This window comes from Phacochoerus africanus, chromosome 1 (genome assembly GCF_016906955.1).
Source record: "Phacochoerus africanus isolate WHEZ1 chromosome 1, ROS_Pafr_v1, whole genome shotgun sequence".
NCBI lineage: Eukaryota > Metazoa > Chordata > Mammalia > Artiodactyla > Suidae > Phacochoerus > Phacochoerus africanus.
In genome coordinates, this window is record NC_062544.1 from 174,485,034 (window position 1) to 174,498,441 (window position 13,408).

Here is a 13,408-nt window from a genome sequence, read left to right on the forward strand (position 1 = left end):
CCAATTCACGTATCATATGGGATTATGGTGAAGGCCTGGAACTTCAGTTTGTCAGAAACTTCCTTCTGGCCATTGATAGAGAAGCTACATAGGTTGTAATGACATATGATTCAGTTGAACAAGAAAATTATGATTTTAGTTAAATAGGATTGTGCCAGCAGTAAACTTGAAGAATGAGTGTCTGGCTAGGAAACAAATCTCAGAGACAAGGCTAGGACATCCTTTTAAGATGCACAGCATGGTTATATGGAATGACTGGCCAATGGGGCCCTGCTGTGTAGCACAGGAAACTCTACCCAATATACTGTGATAGTCTATATGGGAAAAAAAATCTGAAAAAGAATGATGTGTATACATGTATAACTGAATCACTTTGTTGTGCAGCAGAAATTATCACAACATTGTAAATCAACTATACTTCAATAAAAGTTTAAAAAATGGAAAAAAAAAAAACCTGATACAAGGTAAACTCCAAAAGAAAAGAAAAGCTACACTATCAGGAGTTCCCTCTATGGCACAGTGGGTTAAAGATCCAACTGCAGCATCTTGGGTTGCAGTGGAGGCATAGGTTTATCCCTGGCCCAGCACATTGGGTTAACGGATCCAGCACTGCTACAGTATAGGTCACACCTGCAGGTCAGATTCAGTCCCTGGCCCAGGAACTTCTATAAGCCCAGGGTGCTGCCCCCCCCCGCAAAAAAAAGGAAGGAAAAAGCAATGCTGCACTATCAATGATACTGGGGGAAAAACACGTTTTGATGCTTTGTGTGAAAAGGGATTCAGAATTAGAATTTGTAAAAACACTTTAATCAATCTTAAAGTGTTATATAAGCAAAATCTTAATTTTGCTTATAATTTCCTTTTCTAAATGTGCACATTACTGGAAAATCTGTAAGTCTAAAAGCACTTTTTCAGTAAGTATTAAGATCTTATGTGACAGCACGTATTATCGTGTAATTGGCTGCTCTTTTTCTTTCTCAGCGGTACATACAATCAAAGATGTCTTAGATTTGAATAGATATAATAAATTGAGTGGAGGATTCCCATTGTGGCTTAACGGTGACGAACTCGACTAGTATACATGAGGATGTGGGTTAGATCCCTGGCCTCACTTAGCGGGTTAAGGATCCTGTGTTGTCTTGAGCTGTGGCATAGGTCAAAGACATGGCTCAGATCCCACGTTGCTGTGGCTGTAGTGTAGGCCAGCAGCCATAGGTCTGATTCAACTCTTAGCCTGGGAATTTCCATATGCCTTGGGTGAGGCCCTAAAAAACAGATTGCTCGATCGATCGATCGATGGATAGACAGACAGATTGATCGATGGAGAGAGAGTGTAGAGGCTAAAATGAGCAGTAGTTCTGTGGCATTTCCAAGCTTTCCTTAGTGAAGGAACGGAGCTTGGTGTTTTGCGATTGTGGTTATTTTGGTGGGTATTATGTTGTTGCTTAGGAATGAGGTAGGAAGATCCTGTGTTTCCATCACAATCATCAGTTACACTTGTTTGCAGAACCCACATAATTGAAAGAGCAGTTAGCTTCTCACATCACCATTTACAACTTCTTAATATAAGTCACAGATTGCATTCTGAATTGGGTAACACTTCATTTGTTACTAGCTAAGCACTTTTAAAATTAAACTTATATTTTTCCAATATAAAATTAATATATTGGAAACATATTACTTCCAACCAAAGTATTTGGTAAATTTTTTTTTTTGAAAAATCTTTTTGGAGTTCCCATTGTCACTCGGTTAAGGACCCGACATTGTCTCTGTGAGGATGCAGTTTCCATCCCTGGCCTCACTCAGTGGCTTAAGGATCCAGTGTGGACGTGGCTGTGTTGTAGGCTCCAGCTGTAGCTTAGACTTGACCCCTCACCTGGGAATTTCCATACGCTGCAAGTGCTCATGGAAGAAAAAGAAAAAAGAAAAAAAAAAGGAAAAAATTCTTATAAATATTTGATGCCATTTCTTTCAGTTTACAAAAACACCTCAGATCAAAGTAACATATATTTGGTGTACAGCATTTGGTAAGTACAGCAAAGTATAAAGAAGCATGAAAAAATATCTGGCTTCATCTCGCCATCACCCAGAGATTGCCTCAATATTTTTGATCATCACATTCAGTCTCCCTATGGCAAACACCAGTACTCTTTGGATGCTCAATACATCCTTGCTGAATGTGTGAATGCCAAAAAAGAGAACTTGGAGAACAGCCTATATGTCTTGCTAATATAAATAATTATAAAGATCTAATGGTCTAAAAATCATCTGTCTTCTAAAGTTTGCCTTATTCTTTTCACATAGCAGGAGGCTGGCCAACTTTCTACTGTTTGGCAGCAGAGCACTCTGGGGGGAAGTGTCCTCACATCACTCCTCTCTTTCATTCATTCACTCAATAAGTATCAAGTACTCATTATGTGCCTGTAATACAGAGGACAAATAACCATGCCCTCTTGCAGCTTTCAGCTGAAAGAAGATAAAACTGATAGTAAATATAAAAATAAGTACATGTGGAGTTCCCTTCGTGGTGCAGCAGAAATGAATCCGACTAGAATCCATGAGGATGTGGGTTCGATCCCTGGCCTTGCTCAGTGGGTCAGGGATCTGGCTTTGCCATGAGGTGTGGTGTAGGTCGAAGACTGGCTCGGATCCCACTGTTGCTGTGCCTGTGGCATAGGCTGGCAGCTGTAGCTCCAATTCAACCCCTAGCCTGGGAACTTCCATATGCCACGGATTCTGCCCTAAAAAGCAAAAAACAAAACAAAACATATATATACACACATGTATATATATAAAACTATATGAATAAATGTTTGTGAATTGTGATATGTGTAGAAAAGGAAGAGAACAGGTAGCAGGGTCAAAATCTGATTCAGGAGGGAAGGCCTCTGATGGAGTGATGGTCAGAAAGTCAAGGAGGAACAAAAGGGAAAATTCTGAGCTTGTCAAACTTTGGTCTAAAAGTGAAGTAAAAAGTGTTGAGGGAAAAGAGTAGGCTGCAGGGGTAGGCAAGTCACTCAGAACCTTGTAAGTTATGGAGAGGATTTTGAGTTTTGTTTTATGTGTGTTTAGAGATCAATAAACCTTTTTTGTCATTTAAATTGCGTTTACTTTTAACAGGTAACATTTGCCATTCAAAGCATAAAGATCCAAAGATTATTGAATGAAAACACTCCGTTTCTCCGGATTCCTAGCCACCCAGTTTCCCCTCTCAAGAGCCGGCTGTATGTAAACTTCCAGAAATATTCAAGGCACAAATAAGCAAATCTCTCAGTCTATAAAAATATTTTAGGAGTTCCCGTCGTGGCTCAGTGGTTAACAAATCCGACTAGGAACCATGAGGTTGCGGGTTCGATCCCTGGCCTTGCTCAGTGGGTTAAGGATCTGGCGTTGCCGTGAGCTGTGGTGTAGGTTGCAGACGCAGCTTGGATCTGGTGTTGCTGTGGCTCTGGCATAGGTCGGCGGCTACAGCTCCAATTAGACCCCTAGCCTTGGAACTTCTATATGCCCGGGAGCGGCCCTAGAAAAGACAAAAAAAATAAATAAATAAATAAAAATTTAAGTAGGAGAAAGGGGCATAGGATTTGTGTTTTATGACCACCTGAATGGTGAGGCGCCTGGCTTTCTTGTGTTCAGAGCTACGCGCTCCAGTTCAAGCGCTTCACAGACTCTACTTCGCCTGGCACCCGGTTTCTACTAGGGAGAGTGGTCCGGAGGCCCAGGGCTTCGTAAATTACGTCTGGGCAGGGCTCCCAAGCTCTTTCCCACGCTGTGCTCCCGGCAACAACCCCGCGCGCCGGCAGCTCGCACGCCGCCCCCTGACTACATCTCGCGGCCGGGAACCTCGGAGCTCCGCGCTCAGCCCAGGTGCGCTTGTCTGTTTTTAACAGAGTCAGGGCGGGAAAGCAGCAGCTCCCGGGTGGCTCAGACAGAAGAGGGCCCGGGCGTGGTCAATGCTGAGGGAGGGATCAAGCTTGGGGGCGGAGCCGAAGCCTAGTCCGCTGCAGAGCTCTCCAGAGCTCCCGCCGCCGCGATTCCGTCCCGGACCTGGGCCACCCACCGGGTGGTGGGTGCTCTTTGGCCCGGGTTCTGCAAAGCCCTGAAGGTAAATCCGCCTGTGAGCCGGGCAGCTAGAGTGCTAGGGGACCAACGACGGGGGCGGGCGGCTGGATGGCGGAAGAGGGGAGCGTCCCGCGGCGAGTTTCCCAAGAAAGCTGAACTCGTCCCAAGTTTCTTGTGCATCAGTTTGCACCCGGCGAATTGGTGGCGGTCTCTTTCCGTGCGGGTGGTCTTTGGGCTCCGGAGAGACGTGGAGGTGATTGGATTAGTACCCCACAGTGTGGCCCAGATTCTGAGCGGGACTGCGCCGGGCGGTGGGCACAGTTTTTGCCCGAGAAAGGGAGGGTGTTTGACGCGCAGTTGTGTCCGGCGCAGCGTTCGCGTGATCGCCGGGCTCAGAGCGCGCGTGTCTGCAAGGCGTTCCTGGTTGTCCAGAGGCAAAGTTCCATGACTTCTTTCCTCTTTAGGCAAGACTAACTGGGTGCTGTTCACCCCGGGGCTGACTCGCTCCCTGCCCCCCACCAAGGCTCCGCTATGGACGGCGAGAGCGAAGTGGATTTTTCCAGCAACAACTTAACCCCGTTGTGGCGGAGGCGTTCAACCCCTCAGCCCCAGCTGCTGGGCCGGAGCAAGCCGAGGCCCCAGTCCTACCAGAGCCCGAGCGGGTTGCTGATCACGGATTTCCCGGTGGAGGACCGAGGGACGCTCCCTGCGGTGCAGACTCCGGCTCAGGTGCCCACCTCCTCCGACGGCAGGACAGTCCAGAGGAGCCCGCTGCTTCTTTGCGCCCATCGGAGAGCGGTAACCAATGGGAGGACCGTCTCGCCGGAGTACAGGGCTGTCTCTCCTCGGCTTCGACGGCCCAAGTCACCCCAGGTACCCAAAGTGGCGTCGGGCGGACCCCCCAAATCCCCAGCGAATGGCACGGTGACCTCGCCCGCGCCACAGCAGCTGCACCCCCCGCGGACTCAAGCACCCGCTCCCTGCAGCTCGGAAGACAGGGCCAGATTCCCCGCCAGCCCTCTGCCTTCTTCTGCTGCAAATGGGCTTACTCCTAATATCGCCTCTCCAGGAGCCCGTTCGCTGCCCGGCCAGATGGCCAAGGACCCTGAGCGGACACCCTCGAGACTTTCTCCTGCTCCCCAGAAAAGGTACTTAGAACAAAAACTCCCCCTCCAAAGGCTGCCCTCACAGGAGAATGAGCTCCCGGAGAATCCTTCAGTGGTTTTGAGCACAAACAGCCCCGCCGCCCTCAAAGTGGGGAAACATCAGATCATTCCGAAGAGCCTGGCCTCGGAAATTAAAATAAGTAAATCTAACAATCAGAATGTGGAGCCCCACAAGAGACTGCTCAAGGTTCGCAGCATGGTGGAAGGACTTGGAGCACCCCTGGGCCCTGCAGAGGACGAGGGCGAGGCGGAGAACGACGTGGACAGCCCGGGGTCTCTGCGGAGAGGCTTGCGGTCCACGTCCTATCGCAGGGCCGTGGTCAGTGGCGTTGACTTTGACAGTCCTACCACCTCGAAGAAGAAGAACAGAATGTCCCAGCCTGTTCTGAAAGCTGTGATGGAAGACAAGGAGAAGTTTTCCAGCCTGGGAAGGATAAAGGTAAGAATGGGCAGGAATGTGGCAAGTCACTAAGTCAGGCATTCTCTAAACTACTAGTGAAGGTGTTGGGGGTGGGGAGGAGGGGTACAGAGGAAACCAGAAGAGATTGTTCTTTTTTAATTCTATTGTTTGTTGATCAGACCCCTGCCCTTTTATCTCTTGGCCATTCTATTGCTGGCAGGCACAGCCCAGGTTAATGCAGCTTTATGGGAGGAACAGAAACTCTTACCACTGTTTTAACTTTCTAAGTTTGGGCATAATGTGGAGGACAAATGAGGGAAAGGTACAGCAAATTAAGAATTGGCTTAGTGAATCCAGAACACTTTTAATTCATGTAGCTGAAAAGGGAGTGGAGGGCAGGTGTGGCTCTGCAGTCTTGACTGTGGTCAGCTGTCTGATTGGTTACTGATTCCTCACAGCTGCTATAGGAAAACACTGATTTCCTTTGAGCCTATTTGATTATTTTAATCATTTACACTGATTATTTAATTACTGAATTTTTTTCCCAGTGGTGATCACATACTAAATACCATTCAGGCAAATGTGAATTTCAAAAATCAGTAGCTAGAATCACAAAAGATAAAAATAGTTTGTCATCTTTGTTGTTGCTTTTTGCTGTCACCACTGTCTGTGGTTGTTTATTCTTCCCACTTTGTGCTCACTTAATCCTTGAGTGCATCTAACGACTTGATTGCTCCAAACTTCAGGGCCCATGAATGGTGTGGTATTGCTCCCAGATAGGGACCTAGGAGCTGCACTCCTTAAAATGTTACCAAATATGACATAAAGAAATAGGAAAGGCTAGAGAAGGAGATTTTGGAGTGTGCATGTGCTGCCTTCTCCAGACACAAGACAGATCTCAGCAACAGGGCAGAAATTCCTTTTGGCAGCCACATCTTTTTTTGATTAATCAGAGAACTGGAACCAGTCTATATAAATGTCACATGTATAATACACAAGCAAGCCTGTTTTATTTTAGATCCTATGGGCTTAAAGAAATTACATAACTTTTTTTGTGTTTTTTTTTCCCCCCTCCAACTGGGCAAGTATAGCAAAGTTGAGTTTAACAGTGATGGTGAATCATGAGTAATGAAATTAATATGGACGACTGGTCATTTGAGGATTGCCAAGCTGTATTTACTGAGTGTGGGGGACATTGTACATTTTATTTACCTTTTTAGTGACTTGTGGTGGTCGTATGAATGAACCACTCCAGGGATCATCTGCTATACACTTTTGGAAATCTAATGAATGTAACAACACAAAAAGTACTTTTTCGTAAAATAGTGTTTTCTGTTTGGCTTATTCATACATAGTTTGCTTTGCTTTTCTCTTTTGTGCTTTTCTTGTTTCTTAGAAAAAAATGCTGAAAGGACAAGGAACATTTGATGGGGAAGGTAAGCATTTGATTTTCCAGACTTTTATTGCTGTTTCAATGTGGAATATCAATTATAAGTTGAAATCCAACTGAAGTAACAAAAAACACAAGATGAGAAAAATGTGCAACTTCTTCCCAAATTATACAGCACAAGGCTCTACGCTAAGCTAAATTTTCATTTGATGATACCAGCCATGAATAGAATTAATGGTATTCTTTGTAAGCAGATGACTTTGTCAGACCAGTGTCCTGGGATCTTTAATTTTTCTCTACTCTGGCTCTATCCCCACCTCTCTTAAAAAATGGAGGAAGAGTAAGAGCAAGCTCTAGCTTTTTTAGTTAAAAATGCTGAGTTTGGCATTTGGATCCTAAGTCACATTTCCTTAGGTCATATTTCCTTTGACTTAATGTTCTTTTCCCTGTATTTCTACATTTTAATATTATTTCTGACATCCAGCTTCCTAATCAAGTTTCAATTTGAGGGAAATCTAACCCTCCTGGCTGGCAGACAGAAGCATACTACTAAGAATTTGGAACCCATATTGTATTTTTGTGAAGTATCTCAAAAACAAAAGCAGCTTTTACCAGGTGTTCAGACCCTAATCAGATTAGCAGACTTTGTGTAAATAGGTGGATCCAGTGTCAAGGGACTGGAAGAGCATGAAAGAAGAAGCCCCAGCTGCAACCCTTGTAGGGCTGGGGGAGCTTGCTGGAGGTGAGGGTAGTTACTTCCTGACATGCTTTGAAATGCTAAGATTTTCCAGCCTTTAAAGAATAATGAAGAAGGGTATGCCCCTCTATACATAAATCTAATATAAAACCACCCAGAATTATATCATCTTGGGTGATTACTTTTTCCCATATAATTCTTATAAAAATCAGTTTCCGTCAGATCATTTAAACATAAACAGTTTATAAAAAGTACCAATCTTAGAAAACTGTTCTCTATGGAGAAGAAACCCAGATACCATATTTTAGCTAGCTGGGATAAATTCATCTTCCAGGTTTTATAACTGAGGAATCTGGAAGCTCAAAGAGATTTATTACTTTTCCTCTGTCACACAGCCAGGACCAGGGCAGAGATCTAGTTCTTTGTCCACTTTGCTTCCTCTTGTACCACACTGACCGTGAAGTAAACAGAGCATCTACCTGATACCAATTTTGAGAGATGTTTTGCATCTTCTGGAATTCGATGTTGATTTTGGGACCTTTTGCCTCAAAGGATTAGAAATGTTGAGCTGTTTTTAAGTTGGAGGAGAGACCTTCATTGTTACTAGTTTTACTTTGTTTCCTTTTATAAGGAGCTGTTTGCGTGGGCCCTCTTCCCTCTTCTCAAATATGATGACCTAGAAATTCTTTTTCACATATATGTTCATGAGGAGTGCGGGAGTCTTAACATTAATGACTAACAACAGGAAACTGTGAGGTAGAGTGGTGAGGACCTGGGATATTGGAACCAGGGACCTGGGCGCCTATCCTGCTGTTTCTACTCATCAGTTGAATAACATTCAGCAAGCCTCTTAACTTCCCTGAGCCTCAGTTTCATCCTGGGTAAAATGAAGCTAATAATACTATTGCCCATGTTGTGAAAATGAATGAGACATGTCAACAACATATGCATACCATTTTGTGCCATACACTAAGTTCTTTAAAGGATACTCAGAGGTGGGGGAAACTCAGTCTGTACCCGCATAATCTGCTTTACATCGGCACAACCATCAAAGAACAGTAAAATCTTGTCTAAACTCCAGGATTAACTTTAGTGATAGTGTGTATGGAACATGAAGTAGTTGATGAGAGGTGAGGCAGATGTTTGCTGGCTTCAGAGAATGGGAAAAGCATTTCAGACTTAGTATGTCCCAAACCAAGCTCATAATCTTGCCACTAAAGCTGAACCTCTTCAGGAGTTCCCGTCTCCTACGTTTCAGTTACGAGACCTACAGAGCTAGGAAACATCCTTACCACCATAGCTAGTCCATCCCCTCAAGTCTTCAGTGTCTTTGACCACTTTAATTGCATTCTAATTAGTCCATTAAGTAGTCAGTGTTTTTCTCTTACAGTCTAGTAAGTCTTTCCTTTCAGTGGATTCCCATTGCAATCAAGATCAAACACAACCTTTACAGTATGAAAGAAACTCAGTTCTTTTGTACTCAGGATAAAAAACCAGTTCTTTTTTCTTGTTTTTCTTTCTTTTTTTTTTTTGGCCCTGCTTTGGGAGTTTCTGGGCCAAGGATCAGATCCGAGCTGTAGTTGTGACCTATGCCCAAGTGGCAATGCCAAACCCTTAACCCACTGTGACAGGCCAGGGATTGAACCTGTGTCCCAATGCTGCGGAGACCTTGCTAATCCCATTGCACCACAGCAGAACTCCAAAGAAATCCAGTTCTTTAACGTTGCCTGCAAAGCTCTGCTTGATTTGGACTGTCTGGCTCTTCTCCCTAAACTCACCACACTCCACTAGACACCCACACTCCAGTGCATGACCTTCCTTTGTTCTCCTAAGGTAATATATTTCCTCTTGCCTCAGGGCTTTTGCTTGTGCTTTTTTCTGTAGCTCTGTCGTTTCTCAGCTTTCAGATCTTTAGATTTTCTTCATTAACACCTCTCTTACCTCCAGACTAGATCATATCCTGCTGGCAGTCTGTTCTCAGAGCACCTGAATATAAATCTTTGAGCTTAGAGGTATGTATTTGTGCAAGATCACTGTGTCCTCAACCCTAAAATGACCTGCCCTCTCACTTGGAGTGAAAAACTAAAGTCCTTTGGGGGCATTGCGGTAAGACCCTACGTGGTCTGCCCTCTGTTCATGCCCAGCCCCCATCTCCTGTCCTTTCTCCCCTCCCTTCCCTTGCTGATCCTTGTACATAGACATTCACCAAGCAGACCAACTCCTGCCCCAGGGCCTTTGTATTTGCTCTTCTCTCTGATGGGGCTGTTCTTTCCCCAGCTGTTCCGGTGTCAGTGTCTTGCTTTCTCACCTCTTTTAGATCTTTGTTTAAATATCACCTCTGTGGAGTTCCCGTTATGGCTCAGTGGTTCATGAATCCAACTAGGAACCATGAGGTTGCAGGTTTGATCCCCGGCCTTGCTCAGTGGGTTAAGGATCTGGCATTGCCCTGAGCTGTGGTGTGGGTCGCAGACACAGCTCAGAGCCAGCGTTGCTATGGCTCTGGTGTAGGCCGACGGCTACAGCTCTGATTGGACCCCTAGCCTGGGAACCTCCATATGCCGTGGGAGCGGCCCTAGAAAGGCAAAAAGCCAAAAAAAAAAAAAAAAAAGTCACCTCTGTGAGGACTTCCTAAACCACCCTATTTGAAATTTATATACCCCCGTCCTCATAATGTTCCTCCTTTCCCTGTTTTATTTTTCTCCATGATACTTGTTAGCATCTGATATATTATAAAAATTACTTGTTTATTTATTGTCCTTCTTTCCTCACCCTGATGTCAGCTCCATGAAGAACATTATATCCCCAGTGCCTAGCAGTTGCTGGTGTGCAGTAGGCATTTTCTAAATATCAGTTGAATGAATAAATTAATGAATGACTTTGATGATTTTCCTCAGTACATTTTTAGCTCATGAGGGCATGGGAAGAGTCTTACTTTCTTTACTTGCAGCCCTTAGCACACTGTAGATGTACAGTAAATGTTTGTTAAATAGATAAAGGGTATAAGTTCAATTTAGCCTAAAAAACAATGTAACAGACATAGCCTTCTTGGGAGATGGACAGGAAACTTTGCTTTAGTTGGCGTTTCATGTACTAGCCCTTCCCTTTCCCCTGCAGATGCTTTGGGTATAGAGTTGTATGAGTGATAAAATCTCTTTTTGGTAATGACTCCTCGGTAATGAAATCCATTTGTGTCTTGTTTATTACGGAGACCAAATATTGTATAAGAGCAGATGTTTGTTTTAAACAAGTCGCAATGGGGGGCAATGACATGTAGGTTTTTTTTTTTTTTTAAGAAAATGCTGTCCTGTATCAGAACTACAAAGAAAAGGCCCTTGACATTGACTCCGATGAAGAGTCAGAGCCCAAAGAAGAAAAATCAGATGAAAAAATTGTAATTCACCATAAGCCGCTGAGGTCCACGTGGAGTCAGCTCTCTGCGGTGAGTGTGTACCTTCTCCTTTTCTAATGGGGGGAGGTGGAAGGAGTGAGTTGTAGAATTTATGCATGGATGTGGTTTTAATTTTTCTCTATCAATGAACCTGAAGTCCTAAGGAGAAAGACTCTTCTTTTGAGACAAATATTTCTTGAAACTCTGCACTAGCAAGAACATGAACTTGGACATTTCTGATTAGGAAAATTTTATCAGATTTTTATAAAGTGTCTTGAGACTGATGTACTACAGACTCAGGAAATTGTTGGTACTCAGTATCTTTTCCTTTTTTAAAAAAATATATAGTGTGTATGTAGTAGTAACTTAATATATCCTGAACTTTATCATAATTATGGGTATGTGTCCATATGGGTATGCAAGTATGTATATGTACCTATGCACAATAGGGACCTTGTTACAATTCTTCCTTGGAAATTTCATTTGGTGTAGACACACTTAATATTTTCTTGAAGTTTTTTAATGAGTGGCATTCTCTCCTGTCCTCCTGTGTGCATTTTTTTGTGTCTGACACTTGTCTTTGTGTTGATGAGTAAATTCTCCTCTCTGCATCAAATGTCTTTTGTTTTTAGCCATAATTTCTTTTCCTCCTGGCTTAACAGTGTCACTGTGTGATGCTTAGTTTACTTGATGTGAGTTTGGGTGCAGCCTTTGTGGGCCTCTGATGCGTTTCACAGCAGAAAGGAATCCCCATGGCTGGCTTGAGGGTAGGAGCGTTTCATCAAAAGCCAGTGCACCTCTGTGAGTTCTTGGGCAGTATGGGGACAGAGGTAATTCCCTCCTAAGCCGAAATGAGCATTGTTCAGAGTCGGGAATCTCTTATATCTGGGGAACCTGCTAGCATAAGTAAAGAAGTTGCAAATAGTGGAGCTTATAAAGTTGACCATGGAAATCAGTGCATGTTGATGGTGGGGTTGACTTCTGCCCCAGGCTCTCCCTCTTCTCTTCTGCCCTGTATTGGAAATCCAGGATTCTAGAAAGCAAGCCCCTCCAACCCCCTAATTTTGTTCTAAGGAGAAGTTATGTATTTCCAGTGCCCCCATGGTATGAAACCCTTAGTGTTATGCCACAGATTGAAATGCCTACTGGGACAGGGCAAGTAGTGTCATAAGTGATGCTGATGAGTGTAGGTGATGGGGAGTTGTGGGGACTGTGGTCCATGGGCCTTGCATAAATTGAGCAGTTGCCTCTTAGCTCAAATCAGCCCAGTGTTGTAGTGTTTTCTGATATTTAGGAAAGAGAATACAGAAGGCCAGACTTTTACCAGTATTATCCTAATTCAAGTTTTTAAAAAAAGATTGTATGAGCCCAACAATATCTGTGGGCCAAACTTGGCCCCTGTGCCAGCGGTTTGCAACTTCTGTGATACTTCTATGAATTTTGCACATGACAAGGTGGTATCCTCATGGAACCAGCATATTGGTAGCCTTATTCTCTGATCTGATGATCTGATGATCTGATGATCAAAGCAGATACTTGGAAAAAGTGTGGACAAGGCCCACACAGGCCATCTTGGCTCTTAATGGCTGGCATTCCATTGTTGGTGTGGACCATTTGGTAGAGGATCCCCGAGACGAAAACTGGATTTTTTGAGTTCTTTTTTGGGGCAGCAGCTACATTTATTAGGCCTAAATCCTGCTTCTCTCTGAATGCTAAACAGAAATGTGTGTACTTCTGTGTCACTTACACCCTGCTCCAACTCAGCTTTACCACCGAAAACCAGGCGGCCATATTTATGCCTCCTGGAGTTTGGCTTTCGTTTAGATGAAAATACTGCATATCCTTCAGTATAACTTCAAATATGGGCATGCATTTTCTTCGGTGAAGGATCCATGTACTGATGTGCCTTTTGTTAACAAGATTGCTATCAGAAGACTATCTGCTGATAACACGTAAAACTATAAAGTGGATTCTAACTGCAGTGTGTGTTATCTTGGAATTGAGTGTTCCCAGGAGGCTTGTGTGTATTTATCGTGTTGCTTGGCAATCACATTTAATCAAAGCGGCATGATTGGACTTTGCCATTTCTCATCACTTGGGCACCAGCCTGCATTTTCTTTGTGCATTTTGTGTCTCTGTTTCACTTTTAAAACATTTTAATTTTTTTATTCTAAAGTACATTGAACATGCAGAAAAATTAGAACATGTTTGTATAATAGATTTCCAGGTACCTGCCCCCCAGCTTGAATAGATATTAGCATTTGAACATATTGACTTCAGGCCTCTATTTTTTAAGACCAATCCA

At 43.8% G+C, this 13,408-nt stretch overlaps 1 protein-coding gene across 4 annotated transcripts in view; it reads left to right on the top strand.

Moving 5' to 3' along the window:
• The first annotated feature begins 3,975 nt into the window (after positions 1-3,975).
• Positions 3,976-13,408, top strand: part of ARHGEF26 (Rho guanine nucleotide exchange factor 26) — a 133,087-nt gene continuing 123,654 nt past the window's right edge. The window contains exons 1-4 of one of the 4 annotated variants that reach the window (XM_047785115.1): positions 3,976-4,105; positions 4,527-5,667; positions 7,025-7,064; positions 11,009-11,154. In XM_047785115.1, coding sequence (XP_047641071.1) covers positions 4,594-5,667; positions 7,025-7,064; positions 11,009-11,154 — 1,260 coding nt within the window. In that variant the 5' untranslated portion in view covers positions 3,976-4,105; positions 4,527-4,593. Of the gene's footprint in view, positions 5,668-7,024; positions 7,065-11,008; positions 11,155-13,408 lie in introns of all 4 variants that reach the window. The other 3 variants (XM_047785134.1, XR_007135591.1, XM_047785125.1) reach the window with 3 other exon arrangements.